The sequence below is a fragment of the Eucyclogobius newberryi genome, unplaced genomic scaffold (genome assembly GCF_026437365.1).
Source record: "Eucyclogobius newberryi isolate DKJ021-1_F unplaced genomic scaffold, fEucNew1.0.hap1 SCAF_566, whole genome shotgun sequence".
Taxonomy (NCBI): Eukaryota; Metazoa; Chordata; class Actinopteri; order Gobiiformes; family Gobiidae; genus Eucyclogobius; species Eucyclogobius newberryi.
In genome coordinates, this window is record NW_027316241.1 from 2,068 (window position 1) to 20,221 (window position 18,154).

Consider the following 18,154-nt stretch of genomic DNA (forward strand, 5'->3'; position numbering starts at 1 on the left):
TGTGATTGTCTCATTCATCTCAGAATAGTATGTGACTAGCTTTATCAAACTTTCTGAATGCAAAAGTAAAGCTATTGTGATGCATAGAGCCACGTAAAAAGCACTGTGCATTTAGATGTACTTAATGTTGTTTTTAACATAGCCACAATTGTTAGTTCTTATGTTTATATTGTGACCTAAATAATCAGGATTATCGATTAACTGAATAATCTTCACATCCCTTGTGTCATTTTAAAAATCTATTGAAGACTACATTTTGTACGGCAATGTTTTCAAAAGCCAAATGTATTTTAGAGCAGTATAACTATGATTCCATCCACCCTCGATAAAGCCAAATCCACATTATTTCAATTCATACAATTAGATAGGTAGACAATTTTTCAAAACTGGAAATATCAGTTTTTTATATTCAAAGTCTTCATTTGATTTCTGTCTTGGAGACGTATTTGATCTAGAACCAACTCCATTCTCCAGCAGAGATTCAACCACAAGGACTAAACTAAACCAGAATGTACAAAAGAGCAGGACCTCAAACCAGACTAAACTAAGACTATCACTTGGAGATCTTTGTTCAACTGGGACCATTCTCCTCGGGCAGATTTTTCCTAAAGTATCTGACCAAAAAAGTCCCGTAGTTCAACCTGAAGCTGTTTCTGAACTCCTTTCTGAAGGAGTAAAGCTGTTGTTGGAGGAATGAACTGACAATAGACAATTTCCATTTCAAAGATGAAGCCGCTGTCACTAAAAATAGATTTCTAATTAAAGTGCATGTGTCAGATTCCTGTGTTTTTTGCTGGTTGAAGCTTGATACAATTCTCTTTTATCAGACGGTGGACTAGAAAAGGGAAGAAGAAGTCCGGGAGCCTCCATTTTTCTTCTTAATAAAGGCCATGATCATGACATTGCAAATCAAAATTTAAAACTCAAAACCTCTTTGTACATTTCTGTTGTCTGCAGTTTCACTTAAAGGAGTCATTTTTTTTGCTTACAACGTTGCGCCTTCTTCACAAGCCGAGATCTTAGGGTGATTATGTAACTCTTCTGACTTTGCCCTTGTTCTTTCACTTCCTGGTTTGCAGACAGCCAGTGATGATGTTGAACCGTGATTGGCTGATACTCTCCTGATCACCATGGCGACCGGGCGTAAAGGTGAGGTGGTGCTTTGTGTTATTTTGGGCACTGCTGCTGACTTTTTTTCCGTTCCTTTAAAAGTGTCATGGAATTAGACATACACCGATGGACTCAATTGGTCACTGAGTAGGATAGGCAAGCATCCGACCGGTCTGTGTGGTCGCTGTCGGGTGCCAGAGACTGTCGAGCATGTGCTGATTTGCTGTGAGGCTTATGATAGAGAAAGGGCCCACCTTCTTCGCCCTCTTTGACGTTCGGTGCTTTGGAAGTACAAAGCCCATGAGATCATGGGACGTCTTTGTTGTTTTACAAAGCCCATGATGTCATGGGACGTCTTTGTCGTTTTATCCTTTAGAAGTCCTTCTTCCATCACTTTGGCGTTTCTAGGCCCATGAAGTCCAAGCGCGTTAGAACATCCTCTTGCTCCTCATCCTCGGCTCAGTCTCCAACACCCCCCACCTCTATAAACGTTTACCCAGCCCTGTGCTACATAAGTAAGCAACCACAGCCTGACACAAACCCTGTGACTGGATCGCCAGAACGTTCCGCAGATTGAACTCCCGCCCATTATTCCGAAACCACAAGGCCAACCCGGCCCTTTCCCTATCATAAGCCTCACAGCAAATCAGCACATGCTCGACAGTCTCTGGCACCCGACAGTGACCACACAGACCGGTCGGATGTTTGCCTATCCTACTCAGTGACCAATTGAGTCCAGTATGGCCAATCCTCATGCGGGCGAAGGCCCTTTCCTCCCACGCGTTCCTGCCCATATACCCGCAAGGACCCACACTACCCTGTATGTGATAGAGATGCCGTCCAGTAACACAGTGGCTCCAAAAAGCCGGTTGGTCTCTGACACAACAACTATTCTAGTCACAAAGTCACATCATGACCTCATGGGCTTTGTAACACCAAAGCAATGGGAGGAGTACTTTTACGGACTACGACAGAGTCTGAGGACTACGAAAAGTCTGAGGAATAAAGTCTGGCGGTAATGCAACACTCGGATGCCAACCGCCATAAAACAACAACAACAACAACAACAACATACACCGATGCTATTCCTTAACACATCGAGAACACAATTCAACTTAGAATATAAAACGACACAGAAATATCAGACTTTTGTGTGGCATGCATGGGAGAAAACGCCGGGACTGGTCAGCCAGGCTGTTGTAAGCAGCCTGCGTGATCCTCCTGCGTCTCACACGTTTTTTCCCATGCTGGTTGGTTTTATTAGATATTCTGGAATAGGCGGGTCACATTTCTCATTGGTCAGCCTCACATCAAGGCACTTGTTTTACAGCTGGTATTTTTCCTAGAGATCAAGCCTTGGGTAAACATTACCCAAACTCCTCTGGGCTGTCACCCCCCCTCCTGGGGCAACATTCTTCACGACACCTTCACAAACAAATGCTGTCACACACCCGTTTTTCTCAGACTAATGATGCAGATAATATATCACTATTATGCAGATAAATCTACCTCTGTATCTACCTGCGTTGCACCAATGAAATTTCCCCATGTGGGACAATAAAGGAATATCTTATCTTATCTTATCTTAAAATACATCACAGAAATATAATCATATATTCACATTTTATCACAAAAAGCAGTGATTAGTCGAAAGGGAAGAGAAACTCAGACAAAGCATGAAACAGAACCAATCTAACTTAACTTTATTTATATGGCACATTTTATAAACAAGAATGTTTCCAAATAATTATGTTATAGCAATATAAATCAAATATTTATCTCTTTAAGTCTGCAGAAATGAGTTACATTTCCATTAAACTAACAAGACAAATCAATAAAACAAAATACACTGAAACAGGGCAAATAAGAATCAAATAAATCAAAAATCAAATTTTGATCCATCTAAATTTTTGATACAGTAAAAATAACAGAAACATAAAACAGATAAAACTGTCTTTCAATATCATTTCCTGAACATAAACAATACAGACTTTTAGTAATTACCACATTTCTTCCCTAAAGTCAGTCACTGACAGAAGCTCTTAAAAAGATCCAAGGTGATTGGTCATTGACGATTTGAATATACTGAATATTGATTTATTGCACCAAACTACAGCTTTGCCTGGAATGTTCCAGAGTATGGTATTAAACATATTTATCTCCAGAGACAAGATATTTTTGAGCCAAGAAACCATCTGCAATCAAACAAGGCTAGAGATATAAGCTTAATGCCATACTGTGGAACATTCCAGGTAAAGCGATAACAGGCAGTGTGTGCGGCTGGGAAAGAATGTCTCAGACACTTGGACTATCAGCACAGGAGCTCCACAGGGCTGTGTACTTTCTCCCCTGCTCTTCTCCCTGTACACAAACCGCTGCACCTCCAGCCACGACTCCGTAAAACTAATCAAGTTTGCAGACGACACCACCCTCATCGCCACGACGACACCACCCTCATCAGGCTCGCACGGGATGAGTCTGTCTACAGGAGGTGGACCGGCTGGTGTCCTGGTGCAGCGGTAACATCCCGGAGCTCAACGCCCAGAAGACAGTGGAGATGATGGTGGACTTCAGGAAAGTCACAGCCCCCCAGTCCCCCCCTTACAATCACAGACTCCCCATCACCACTGTGGACTCTCTCCGCTTCCTCTGCACCACCATCACCCAGGACCTCAAGTGGAGCCACCATCAGCTCCCTCATCAAGAAGGCCCAGCAGAGGATGTACTTCCTGTGGCAGCTGAGGAAAGCCAAGCTGACAGCGCAGATGCTGGTGCAGTTCTACACGACCATCATTGAGTCCATCCTCACCTCCTCCATCACCTCCTCCATCACCTCCTCCATCACAGTGTGGTACGCTGGAGCCACAGCCAGGGACAAACAGAGACTACAGTGCATTGTGCGCTCTGCTGAGAAGGTGATCGGCTGCAGACTTCCATCTCTGCAGGACCTGTACATCTCCAGGACTCTGAGACGAGCAGGTCAGATCACAGCTGAGCCTTCTCACCCTGGACTATTTGAGCCACTCCCCTCAGGCAGGAGGCCACTCCCCTCATGCAGGAGGCCACTCCCATCAGGCAGGAGGCCACTCCCCTCAGGCAGGAGGCCACTCCCCTCAGGCAGGAGGCCACTCCCCTCATGCAGGAGGCCACTCCCCTCATGCAGGAGGCCACTCCCCTCCGGCAGGAGGCCACTCCCCTCAGGCAGGAGGCCACTCCCCTCCCCTCATGCAGGAGGCCACTCCCCTCAGGCAGGAGGCCACTCCCCTCAGACAAGAGGCTACAGTCCATCCGGACCAGAACCTCCCGCCACAAGAACAGTTTCTTTCCCTCTGCCGTTGGACTCATGAACACTTCTTAAACACCTGTGACTTCAACTATAATTCAATCCATCACTCACTGCACTGTTCACCTCTGCACTACATCTGTACATTTTGTGTACATAGAAAGTTTATTTTTGTAGTTTTTCTTTTTGATTTATATAGGTTGTTTTATCATTGTCATTTGTTTAATGTTGCACCGAATCACCAAAGCATGTTCCTATGAATTCTGTTCATTAGCAATGGCAATAAACCTTTTCTGATTCTAATTTTGATTCTGACTAAATGTGTTCCACGTCCACAGGATCCACGTCCAAAGGCGCGGTTCGTTTCCCTGACGACGATGCTCCGCCTGGATCTCCGACTCGGCGAGACGACCAATCAAATCTCAGCTCCCTCATCGCCACCAAAGAGAAGGACAGCAGCTACTTAGTCAAAGTTTGTGAAATGCACTGTTGTTTTTTTTGAGGCCTATATCATGCAGTAATGTTGATTAAGTTTGAATTAATGTATGAAAAAAACTGAAAGATCCCAAAGGATTTCAGAACTATGTATTTGGCTATATATGACTCTCTGGAGCATTCTTCTGGCTGCAGTGAAAAAGATACTGTCAAAAAATGGATGACACGAAACACACCGACTATTTAGGACTGAACTGACATTACAATGGACATCCGTAATATGTTTTATGTCTTTTGATTTATATCTGTCATTCTCTCTCTGGTCTTGTTTTGTTTGTTTTTTCATGTTTGTATATTTATTTATTTTTGTTTAATGTTCATCATAAAGTTGAAAAAAAATTAAGCTATTTTAGCAAAGGGTTAGCAATGGGTAAGCTAACAGATAACTGACGTCTGAATGAAATGATATGATTTGGGGATGGAAAATTAGACTGTTAAAGGCCCCATGTCATGCAAAACGGACTTTTCAGAGCTTTTAACCTTCTTACAGTGCTATTGGTAACTCATATATGTGCCCAGAGTGTTTTTTTTTTTTATTGATTCCTGCAGTCTTTAGCTAGAGAGCAGTCTCTATCCTTCTCCTCGGATGAGCAGACAAACAGGGGCTACCGTGCTTAACACCCCGGGTGAGTTACACAGCACGCTTCTGTTTCAGCCCATTCTCCAGGAAGCACTCTGTACTTGTAACACGCCCCTTTAAAATCGTGACATTTGGATGTATTGTGTTGAAAACTCTGAACTCTGAAAAACGGTTCTGTCTTCAGGCTGGTTTCATGAAGAGTCACCACGTTTATGAGATCGTGTTCACTGTCCCGGACGTCCCCACTTTGGGTAAAGACCTGTCCTGCTCCAGCACATCTTCCCCCTCGAGAAGAGCCTCGTACCTGCGCGTCGGTCGAGTCAGCTCCACTCTGGAAGGTAAGAAAAGCGTCTTACAGTGAGACTTGGATTTATTAAGAAGGAGATAAATTATCTAGTTTACTTAAAACATAAATAAGATGTCTAAAAGAAGCAAGACATTTAAAACTTGCTTGGTTCATTTTTCAGATATATATGTCCTATTTAGGCAATTTTTACACATAACATGCCTTATATATGAATATATAACAAGATTAAAAACTTAAATATTAGGCATTAGTGACTCACTTTAATGCAGTGAAATGGGTTGCAAGTGGTAGTGGTACTGACTCCATACTCAGAAGAAACAGAAGAGCAACCAAAAAACTGCCACTTAGCCACTGGGTTAACAAAGGAGCAACTGATATTTAATAGTTTGGAACTTAGTCCTAGTGTAAAAGACGTGAAAAAGACCATAGTTACTTCAAGAGCTGGAGATGGGAAAGGTTTAACCTCAGTGTGGTTTCTATCATGAGCACTAAAGTCAAGTGTATCTGACTTAAACTTATTTGACTTGAACAGTAATTGTACAAAATGTCTTCAGCCTGTGTGCATTTGTTTACCTCAATAAGATTCTTGATTCCTGGGACATTTAGTTGTTTCTTCTTCTCCAAACACAGACATTGATCCAGGGCCCAGACAGTCTGTGTACAATAGTATTGGATTTGTGATTACACTTAAACTTAGATGAAAGAAATATAAGCTGATTATTGGACACTTTCACATGAGACGCTGGTTAACAGGCAGAAACACCTTACTTCCACGTCTTGTTTGTTCTCATAATCAAATCAAATAAGCATTACAAAGAAGACACTAACCAGACTTGACCAGAAAAAGGACATAACCCATTTATTGCCATGAGAACCAAAACCGACAAAAACACCCTTTGGACATTAAGATTTTGAATTACTATATAAGATGGAAAAAAATACTCCAGTTATAATAAAGTATCTCCAATCTCCAAACTTTCACTAATTTATTATCTGTATCTCTTTGCAATACCTTTGAAGTAATTTCCATGTATTTTTATGCCTTCAGATAAATATTTCCAACATAAGCAGTCAATATATTAAATATGATGCTTATTATTATGCCCTGTTCAAAGAAGAATTTTACTTAATTTGACTAAGCTAGGACTAAACCTGTAAACTAATTTAAGAATAAACCAGATTTAGACCAAATTAGGACAAAAAGGGGCCATGAAAATGGAAAAGAAAGAGGACTAAACCAGTGATGGTTCCATGGACAAGATAGATTGTATTATTTTGGCAAATATTTAAAACAAAAATGACTAAGGCTACCGGGGTACCGGGGGTAGAAGCTAATGTGCTGTGAGATAAAACTGGGCTAGACTCACTCCAGGAGCCAGTCAGCAATGCTTTTTCTAGTTTATCGATTTATTTTGTTCTTTTTATCTGATCTGTAACTTGTTTAACCTGATTTTACTTTGCATGGCGATAAATCCAAACTAAAACGTCTCTGGTTGTAGGCGGAGTAAAAGTGTCGTGCGAGTACAAGACTCACCAGGAGGGGGTGCTGCAGGAGGAGCTGTCCATACTCACCAAAGGGAAGAGGGACAGCACACTGAAGGTCAAACTACAGGCCAAGGTCATCGGTGAGAAACAGACGGACAACAAACATTCACCACAATTTGTTTACACTGAAAAAAGATGTTCAATTTTGTACCAGTTTTTGTTCCTTGTGGATTTGCCCAGAAATGACAAAGATACTGACCATAAACCAGGACAAAACATCTTTAATAGGACATGTATGTGCCTAGAATGTCCCACAGTATGGCATTAAACTTATTTCAATGGATACAAGCAAGTTTTTCCATCAGGCCAAGTCAGATCAGTTAGAATACATGTTTTTCAAGGTTATTTTGAGCAAAACTAACACGTAAGCTTGAATAAGTACATGATCAATGTAATGCCATGCTGTGGAACATTCTAGGCAAAGCAATAACATCTGCATCTTTAAACGTTCCGATCTCAGTCACATGAAAGCAATAAAGGAGTCGAGTTTCCAGCACATTTGAGATTTAAAGCATCATTCACTTTATCATAGGCTGTTTATGGTTCAGTGAATGAATTATGTTCATGTGTAGCTGAAGCTAAGCCACTGGCAGTAACTTTAAGAGAGCCATCTTTCTTCCACGATGTAAAAGCGGTGTCTTTCTGCTCTGGTTTCAGACCCTCACCACGGGACGCCGCTGCTGCTGGAGGGGGTCAAGTGTCTGGGGCCTATGAAGGACTGTCACTCAAAACACTGCACCAAGAGAATATAAGCACCGTCCGGACTGTTTCAGATCCACAGCACTGCTTCTCAAACCTTTTCACTCAATCCCCTGGTTGAAATATTTTATGAAGCACCTGACTATCGCTTCATTATTCATTACTGTGACGACAATAGACAAGGTTGTTGTTTTTATTGAATAGCTTCTCTTCATAGAATGTATATTAGTTACATTTTAATTCTGTATTATACAACTGGCTGTTTTAGTCATGGTTTAGGCACAAAAGAAAACAATACATTAAACCTGAGTTACAGTTACACAAAACAAAATGTATGTTTACAATGTTGTAAGGACATTACTGTGTTTTTATTGTTGATCTGATTTTTAAAAAGCCATAGAAAATAGCTGAGTAGTTTAGTGAAATATCACTGAAACATGTGGAGTTGGCGTGACACAAATGTACGTACACAGGTGCTAAAGTGAACAGCAGCATGGTCCTGTGTGGGCTGATGCTGTGATACATGTTTGTGTTTCATCGCTTTAGGTTCAGTCTGGGTTTGTGCTTGCCTGACCAGCCATTCCCAACACGATTTGACAGACTTTACAAAACCTGAGGGTCTGGGATCCAATCAAGTCGCGCCAATTTCCAAAGGGAGTGATTGACAGGCGGATTAACCAATCAGACAAACGCATTGTCCATTCGCGTCCAAACAAACATGGAGGATTAGAGGAAAGAATACAAATAACAGACTGAGAAACGTTGCCGACTTCTGCCGAGTCAACAAGCGACGCACTAAACTCTGTAAATCCCAGGTAAATGAAGTTATATGTTTTGTTTTGAATGTTCCGAAAATATTTGAGAGACACGTGACACAAAGTCTTCTGCATTTGAGAGACACGTGACACAAAGTCTTCTGCATGTGAGAGACGTGACACAAAGTCTTCTGCATGTGAGAGACACGTGACACAAAGTCTTCTGCATGTGAGGGACACGTGACACAAAGTCTTCTGCATGTGAGAGACACGTGACACAAAGTCTTCTGCATGTGAGGGACACGTGACACAAAGTCTTCTGTATGTGAGAGACACGTGACACAAAGTCTTCTGCATGTGAGAGACGTGACACAAAGTCTTCTGCATGTGAGAGACACGTGACACAAAGTCTTCTGCATTTGAGAGACACGTGACACAAAGTCTTCTGCATGTGAGAGACACGTGACACAAAGTCTTCTGCATGTGAGGGACACGTGACACAAAGTCTTCTGCATGTGAGGGACACGTGACACAAAGTCTTCTGTATGTGAGAGACACGTGACACAAAGTCTTCTGCATGTGAGAGACGTGACACAAAGTCTTCTGCATGTGAGAGACACGTGACACAAAGTCTTCTGCATGTGAGAGACACGTGACACAAAGTCTTCTGCATGTGAGGGACACGTGACACAAAGTCTTCTGTATGTGAGAGACACGTGACACAAAGTCTTCTGCATGTGAGGGACACGTGACACAAAGTCTTCTGCATGTGAGGGACACGTGACACAAAGTCTTCTGTATGTGAGAGACACGTGACACAAAGTCTTCTGCATGTGAGGGACACGTGACAAAGTCTTCTGCATGTGAGGGACACGTGAATAGACAATAGAAAACAGGCCCTTTCATTCTGGTAATGCCACAAGTTACTGCCAACAATGTTTCGAAGGTGTGTCCTCTTGCTCAGGTCGCTCGGCAGCATTCCTCTGTGTAGCACGATCACAATTCCATTTGTTGTAAGTCACCTTAGAATAACCACGAGGATACTCCATAAAGACATGACACAATGGTACTGACAACCACAGCAGGTCAGTAAGAAACCCTCTAAGTCAGGCTCGAAGACACTAACTTAATCTTTTCAGATACTGACACGTTACACAGTTGAGCCACTCCCCTCAGGCAGGAGGCCACTCCCCTCAGGCAGGAGGCCACTCCCCTCAGGCAGGAGGCCACTCCCCTCAGGCAGGAGGCTACAGTCCATCCGGACCAGAACCTCCCGCCACAAGAACAGTTTCTTTCTCTCTGCCGTTGGAGTTTGTTGAATTGTACACAGTGCACCTTTAAAGGGCAATTCTTTTTGCTTGCTATGGAAAGATGTATTTATTCCTGCAATAATTGGCAAATTATTTTTTGAGATAAAATTGGTTCCCTCCCGGAACTAAGAAGTTTGTGCCCGTTTTTAAAAACGTGATTGATACTGCATCATGCAAAGTCCACAGCCTTTTAGACCAGCCACATCGGTGGAGCAGCACAACGGCCTTTTCATTTGGTAACGCCTCAGAGCCAAGGAAAACGCAGATCGCAGAACCTGATCCAGTCCTTTGGCCAGACAACGTCAAAGCCAAGCTCCAGAGCAGCCCTGCTCTGGCCAGCGTGTGGACCTAGCTGCAGCGTGACCCCTGAGCGAAACCTGGAGGCGACACAAACGACACGCAGACTCTTGGACTCTACGCAGGCCCGTCTCCTCAGGATCACAGCTTCTGGTTCCGTTCGTATGAATGCACTTCACAGGCTGGCTGAATTTCATCTTAGAATTAACTCTAGATAGATCTAGAACAATCATGTCTAGTGTTTTCCATCTGTTATCGACTCATTTGCATATTCCTGCATCATATTTATCTGATTATTTGGTCATTAAATCTTCATAACCCACATTTGGTTAAGTGTTCCTTCATTTCCAGAATAGGGGTCAATGTCACGGTTACGTTCTCAAACCTTTAGATCAACGAGCAAATTAATTTATCTAGATATCTGATTATAGAGTTGTTAAAATTGCCGATTATCCGGCTGGTGCCCCATTTACTAATAAAAATACGATTCAAACTTACCCACACTTATGCAGTGTGTCATTTTTGAATTCTTGAACAATTCTTTAAATCAATTATAAAACCTGAATGCCCCCCCTCCTTCACAAAAAGGACATTCATAACCTTACAGTACTTGTACTAGTATGTTACCCTACACTAACTTAAATAAATGTATCACCTGACAGGTACTGAATGAAGAATCAGAATGATCAGAATGAAGCTGAGAGAATTGGTCTTCCTACTGGTGCTCACGGCATCCGTCATCCTTCTGCTCATTTACACAAAGGTACATTTTACAAAGGAACATTTTAAGATTGTGAAATTGTTGGTGGTTTGAAAATACAGCTCCTGATACATCATCAGTGATGTTATAAGGGTCATAGGGGGTTTTGGGTTTTTCAAAATCAGATGTCGTCTCCCAGGTGACCCATCTGAGATTGATCAGATCCTAGATTGCATCCCATTAGCACCAGTCCATTGGCCTGCCCTCTTTAACCAAAGAGACCAACCTGGTAGCTTTTTCCGCTGCTTCTTTGTTTAAGCATATTGCTATCCTCTTAGATGCTTCAGAGATCCCCAGCCCCATTAGAGCTTTACTTATGGAATGTCCAGCAAATGATCTGCAATCCATTTAAATTGGCTCCCAACCCGCAACTTCTGCACTGCTCCTCCTCCGTGAAGGTCGTCACTGATCTCCTCCTACGTCATGACTTGATGTAGAAAAATTCAGTTGGATCATCCGGACTCTGTTTTAGAAAAACAAAACAAGTCGACTCTCGAAGAGTCATTCTCAATTTGCAAATCGAGTCTGGGAACTTAGGTTTTTATATCCTACTCAGTGTAAGCCCTGCCCACTGGGCGGGACCTCCTGATAAAGGGAGTTTTTGGTTTCACTTGAGACTACTTTTCTTTATTTTCTAATGATGGGCTATCTACATCCTATTGTAACCTGACTTTCACTCCTTACTCACTGAGTACCTGATTAGGATCAGATTGGCAGGGTTTCAAGACACTATTATATACAACCGGAAGTTTGAATCTTAGATCTTGTGAAGAAAGCCTATACTTAATACAAATACAGTGACAACTGTTGGCACAGTTATCCACAAGTCTCCAAAATGTGTATTCCCATACTCCAGGACATATACATACATGTATATCATGGCCACACTGGATTGTGGCCATGGGCTAATTTCCATCTGTTGTCCCGCATTCACTCTTACAAACACATTCTTATTCATATAACAGTATACATGGACACTGAAGGCAAGGTGTATGAAGTGTCTTGCCCAAGGACTCAACAACAGTATGCACTACTTCCCCAATGTGCCACCCGGCATTCCAGGGCTCTCCATAACCACAACGCCTCTGATGAGGTTTAAAAAATATATTTTTTTAATTTTTGGGGCCCTCAGCCTCTCACTCATACTCAGCAGTGTTTGCTTCTTTTGGAAGTACAGTTGGTATTATTCAGCTCCTTTAAAATGTTTCACTCTTTGTTTTATTGCAGCCATTTGTTAGAATAAAAAAAGTTAATTTTATTTCTCATTATTGTACACTCAGCACCACATCTGGACAGAAAAAAACAGAAATGTAGACATTTCTGCACATTTATTAAAAAAATAAAAACTGAAATATCACATGATCATAAGTACTTAAATAGACCATTTGCTGTGACTCTCATATTAAACTCACAGGTTGCATTTCTTCTGATCCTCTTTGAGATGTTCTATATGCTTTGTTTAATTCAACTGATTATCACTTTCCTAATCACGGAGGAACGGATTTGGCCAAGGTTACAAAAGAATCCTTAAATAGAAGAAGTTTGGGACGACCAAAACTCTTCCTAGACCTGGCTGTCCAACCAAACTGAGCAATCGTGGGAGAAAAGCCTCAGCGAGAGAGCTAAAGAAGGACCCAAAGATCATTGTAGCTGAGCTCCAGAGATGCAGTAGTAATAGTAGTAAGTCAACTATTACTTTTTCCACCTGTCGGGGCTTTATGGCAGAGTGGCCCGACTGAAGCCATAACATGAGACCAAGACTGAACTTTTTGGCATTCATTTTAAGCGGTATGTGTGGAGAAAACCAGGCACTGTTCATCACGTGCCCAATATAATCCACAGTGCAACATGGTGGTGGCAGCATCATGCTATGGGGGTGTTGCAATTAAAGGAAAGATGAATGCGGCCAAATACAGAGAAAGAAAACCTCTTCCAGAGTGCTCAGGACCTCAGACTGGGCTGAAGGTTCAGCTTCCAACAAGACAAGATAAAGGGTGCTGAGTCTACATTAATGAGAATTAAAATTTACTTTTTTGATTTTAGCAAATGGCTGCAATGAAACAAAGAAAGTGAAACATTTAAAAGGGTCTGAATACTTTCGGTACCCACTGTACATGATCTTCGTGCAAAGTGTTATTGCATAATGTTGATTGATTTTATATACCGTATGCGAAAAAACATGTACAGTATATAAGGATATAGGAGTGCCTTATTTGGTATTTTGAACACATTCTGGCTTAAACCTATTGGTCTGCATGAGGCTGCTTGCCATTTTTCTACGCACTCGTTGGATAATTACGTCGATTGTCCAGAGGATGCTCAGCTAAACACAAACGCATCTATATTTTAATCTTCCTCACATCTGCCCGATTCTAGCCCAACCTTTTGTTTTACTCTCACCCTTTCTCTTTCAGATCTACAGACGTTTGACAAGCACAGTTCACCTCAATGTGGCCCTTTCTTGGCTGTCGACTACATCAACGACATCGTGGTGAAGTTCCGCTGCCACGCTCCTCCCATTCGCTTTGGCCATTTACCTGTGTCCCAGATGCAATACGTGGCTAATGAACTGGACAGAGTGGCTGGTGGACCCAACACTGTCATAGTGGTAGGCGTGTGGGCCCACTTTTTCACCTTCCCCATGGAGGTCTACTATCAGCGGCTTATGACCATTCGCAAAGCAGTGCATCGTTTGCTTGACAGAGCTCCGGGCACCAAAGTGATCATCCGAACTGCCAACATGAAATACCTGAACCTGGACGTGAGCCTGACCGACAGTGACTGGTACGCCCTGCAGTGGGACAAGGTGCTCCGGGCTGTGTTCAAAGACACTGGGGTTTTCCTGTTGGATGCTTGGGAGATGGTACAGGCTCATTACCTCCCCCATAACCTCCACCCACAACCAGAAATTATCAAACTTATGATTGATGGAGTGCTGTCCCACACCTGTCCTGGAATGGGAGATTGATTACACAAGCACGAAGAAGAAAATTAGAGCCTTTTTTATTTTCTTAACCTAAGTCTGAATCTTATAGCCTATTATGTTCTTTTCCATCAGTCTGTTTTCTCTCACTTTTCATGTATTGAGGATTTTTTTTAATTTTTTTATGAGTGGCATGGATGTGTTTTTATCCTAAAATCAAGTATAAAGAATGTGCTGGTGTTGTTATATGGAAAATTATGAACCATTTGACTGCAATTTGTACCGGTATGTGTAGAACTATGTGATTGACAATCTTGGTTTTAGTATTTGGGAAGTTCCTCTATTAAAAAATGTTATGTGGATCATGTGCTTTGGTTTTTGCCTTTTGTTCACTGCACTTCAAACCGCTCATGGCTAATCTACATCACACTATGTAAACTTTTGATTGTTCTTTTTTTGTATTAGAAAATAAATATAGACATTGCAAATCAGGTAATCCGGTTATTTTACAGCTGGAGTGGTCAACCTTTTTTGGCTCAAGATCTACTTTTTGGGTTTGCAAGACCTGGAGATCTACCAATAGATTTTTATTATGGGTGCAAAGACAGGTGTTTATCAGGGTCATACATATTACATACATACATCTTTAAACAAATCACACAGATTTCTCATCAGCTTTATTTTGCAGTGAAATGGTTTGGTTCACGATTCAAAATGTTACACTCTGCTACCCTCTGCTGGTCTCCTGAAGGATTTATTGGATTTGTTTTTATTTGTTTTGTTTTCTGCAGAGGTTGTATAATGTGCAATACTTTTCAAACAATATATTGTGACTAGGACAATTTGAATCTACAATACTACATCCAGCTGCAAAACATAACAACACAAAGCTAAGCTGGATTGGCGTCACTGGGGCCCCATCCTGGAGCCAGGCATGGGGTGGGTGCTCGATGGCGAGCACCTGGTGGCCGGGTCTTTCCCTACGAGGCCCGGCCGGGCACAGCCCGAAAGAGCGACGTGGGGCCCCCTCCCGTGGGGCCACCATCTGCAGGAGGATCCATAAGGGGCAGGTGCAGAGAGATCTGGGCGGCAGTCGACGGCAGGGGCCTCAACCAGATCTCCGGACACAGAGACTAACTCTGGGGACATGGAACGTCACCTTGCTGGGGGGGAGGAGCCTGAGCTTGTGCTGGAGGTTGAGCAATATGGACTAGATATAGTCGGCCTCACCTCCAGCACAGTTTGGGCTCCACGTCTCTGGTGTTGCCCGCGGGGAGAGGCGAGGCTGGTGTGGGCTTACAGCCCCTCAGCTCAGCCGCCACGTGTTGGAGTTCACCCCGGTGGACGAGAGGGTCGCGTCCCTTCGTCTTCGGGCGGGGAACAGGTCTCTCACTGTTGTGTCGGCCTACGGGCCGAACAGCAGTGCAGAGTACCCGGCCTTCTTGGAGTCCTTGGGAGAGGTACTGGACAGTGCACCGACCGGGGACTCCGTTGTTCTGCTGGGGGACTTCAACGCCCACGTGGGCAATGACAGTGACACCTGGAGAGGGGTGATCGGGAAGAATGTCTTCCCCGATCTGAACCCGAGCGGTGTTCAGTTATTGGACTTCTGTGCTAGCCACGGATTGTCCATAACGAACACCATGTTCAAGCACAAGGGTGTCCATCAGTGCAAGGGGCACCAGGACACTTTCAATGATGGCCATGGAGGAGGACTATCGGGCGGCCCCAAGGAAATTCTGGCAAACAGTCAGGCGCCTCAGGAGGGAGAAGCAGTGTGTTGCGGAAACTATTCTATAACAAATGACAGAGAAAATGAGGCAAAATATAACCAAGTTGTCTTGTTCAAAAGTGGTTCTTTATTTTAGCCGTGCACAGCCAAAAAAGCTCTCCCTGACATCTGCCGTTCTGTCCCTCCCTGATCTGACCAGATCAAACATTGAGTTCAGCTTATTAAGGCACAACAGGTGCCACGTATGCACAAAACCAGTCTAAACATATTGCAGAGACACACACTCAATGTTCTACCGCATGCGAGACATCCTTGGATCCGCAGCTGTCAGTCTGTTTACCCAGGGACGTCTGCATACAGAGTCATAATAAGTGTGACCCAGATGTTAAACATATGCTGACCTAAGTTCTATGGCATCAGGCAAAGACATTACATTTTTACACCACAAGTGCTTCACCAACACCGTTTACGGTGCGGGTGGAGACCTGCTGACCTCGACTGGGGATGTCGTCGGACGGTGGAAGGAATACTTTGAGGACCTCCTTAATCCCCCCGTCACGTCTTCCAAAGAGGAAGCAGAGACCGGGGACTCAGAGGCTGACTCGTCAATCATCCAAGCTGAAGTCACTGAGGTTGTTGGCAAACTCCTCAGTGGCTCCGGGGGTGGATGAGATCCGCCCTGAGGACCTAGTCTCTGGATGTTGCAGGACTGTCTTGGTTGACACGTCTCTGCAACGTAGAGTGGCGGTCGGGGACCGTGCCTCTGGACTGGCAGACCGGGGTGGTGGTCCCTCTGTTTAAGAAGGGGGACCGGACGGTGTGTTCCAACTACCGAGGGATCACACTCCTCAGCCTCCCATAAGGTCTATTCAAAAAGGTACTGGAGAGGAGAATCCGACCGATAGTCGAACCTCGGATTCAGGAGGAGCAGAGTGGTTTTCGTCCCGGTTGTGGAACACTGGACCAGCTCTATACCCTCCATCGGGTGCTCGAGGGTTCATGGGAGTTTGCCCAACCAGTCCACATGTGCTTTGTGGATCTGGAGAAGGCTTTCGACCGTGTTCCTCGGGGTGTCCTTTGGGGGGTGCTCCGGGAGTACGGTACCTGTATGACCGGAGCAGGAGCTGTGTTCGCATTGCCGGCAGTAAGTCAGACCTGATCCCAGTGCATGTTGGACTCCGCCAGGGCTGCCCTTTGTCACCGGTTCTGTTCATAGTTTTTATGGACAGAATTTCGAGGCGCAGTCAGGGGTTTGGGGACCACAGGATCTCATCTCTGCTGACGATGTTGTCCTGATGGCTCCATCAAACCCGGACCTGCAACATGCACTGGGACGGTTTGCAGCCGAGTGTGAAGCGGCTGGGATGAGAATCAGCACCTCCAAATCCGAGGCCATGGTTCTCGACCGGAAAAAGGTGGCTTGCCCTCTCCAGGTGGGTGGGGAGTCCTTGCCCCAAGTGGAGGAATTCCAGTATCTAACAGGGTCTTGTTCACGAGTGAGGGAAGGATGGAGCGTGAGATCGACAGGCGGATCGGTGCAGCGGCTGCAGCGATGCAGTCGCTGCATCGGACTGTTGTGGTGAAGAGGGAGCTGAGTCGAAAGGCAAAGCTCTTCATTTATCGGTCGGTCTACGTTCCTTCCAGCTGTCCCAGTGCAGACCCGATGCCCAGCCGGTGTGGTCCCCCGCTGGGTGATTGTCGCTGTGAAGACTGGCCAACCCATAGCGACTGAACCACCAGCCCCCTCCCTCTGAAGTGGCACACTTCACTGTCCATGTCTATGGTGCTGAAGCCAAAGCCATTCTGGTCAATCCTTCTGTGCACGCCATGAATTACATCACCTAGATTACATATCAGTAAAAAGTTAATGGAGACAGTGTTTATTTCTATTACTTACTAATAAACTATAACTTAAGTAGATAATTAGTTTCCATTTTGTTCACAATAATTGCAACATGTATCAAGAAATTAGAAATAGAAATGGAACCATTGCATTCCTGTGAAAAGTGCAGAATTATTGAATTAATAAACGCATGTTAGAATAAAGAAGTGGGCGGGGATTTTCTGAGCACTCAAATGCAGGACAATACAGGATTTCTCGAACAAGTATTAATCAATCTAAAAACAACTCTGAGTACCCTAATGATAAGACACCACCAGTATAACATGATGAAAGTCATAACGGCTGATTTAGCATGGTATGTCCCTTTAAAACTAATTTTCATTGTTTGGCCAAGCACAGAAATTGAGAACTGCTTCAAACAGATACAAGCTTTTGTTCTCTTTCTATTAAACTTTACTGCTTAGTTAATTGATTAAAATAAATATGTGGGAAGAGAGGTGAAAACAGATGAATTT

At 43.7% G+C, this 18,154-nt stretch overlaps 1 protein-coding gene across 1 annotated transcript; it reads left to right on the forward strand.

Moving 5' to 3' along the window:
• Nucleotides 1-1,021: 1,021 nt before the first annotated feature.
• LOC140346047 (adipose-secreted signaling protein-like) lies at nucleotides 1,022-8,522 on the forward strand. The gene is made up of 5 exons (XM_072432304.1): nucleotides 1,022-1,149; nucleotides 4,732-4,865; nucleotides 5,653-5,806; nucleotides 7,275-7,400; nucleotides 7,978-8,522. The coding sequence occupies exons 1-5, from the start codon at nucleotides 1,131-1,133 to the stop codon at nucleotides 8,070-8,072; spliced, it is 528 nt and encodes a 175-aa protein (XP_072288405.1). The 5' UTR covers nucleotides 1,022-1,130; the 3' UTR covers nucleotides 8,073-8,522.
• The last annotated feature ends 9,632 nt before the right edge of the window (nucleotides 8,523-18,154 follow it).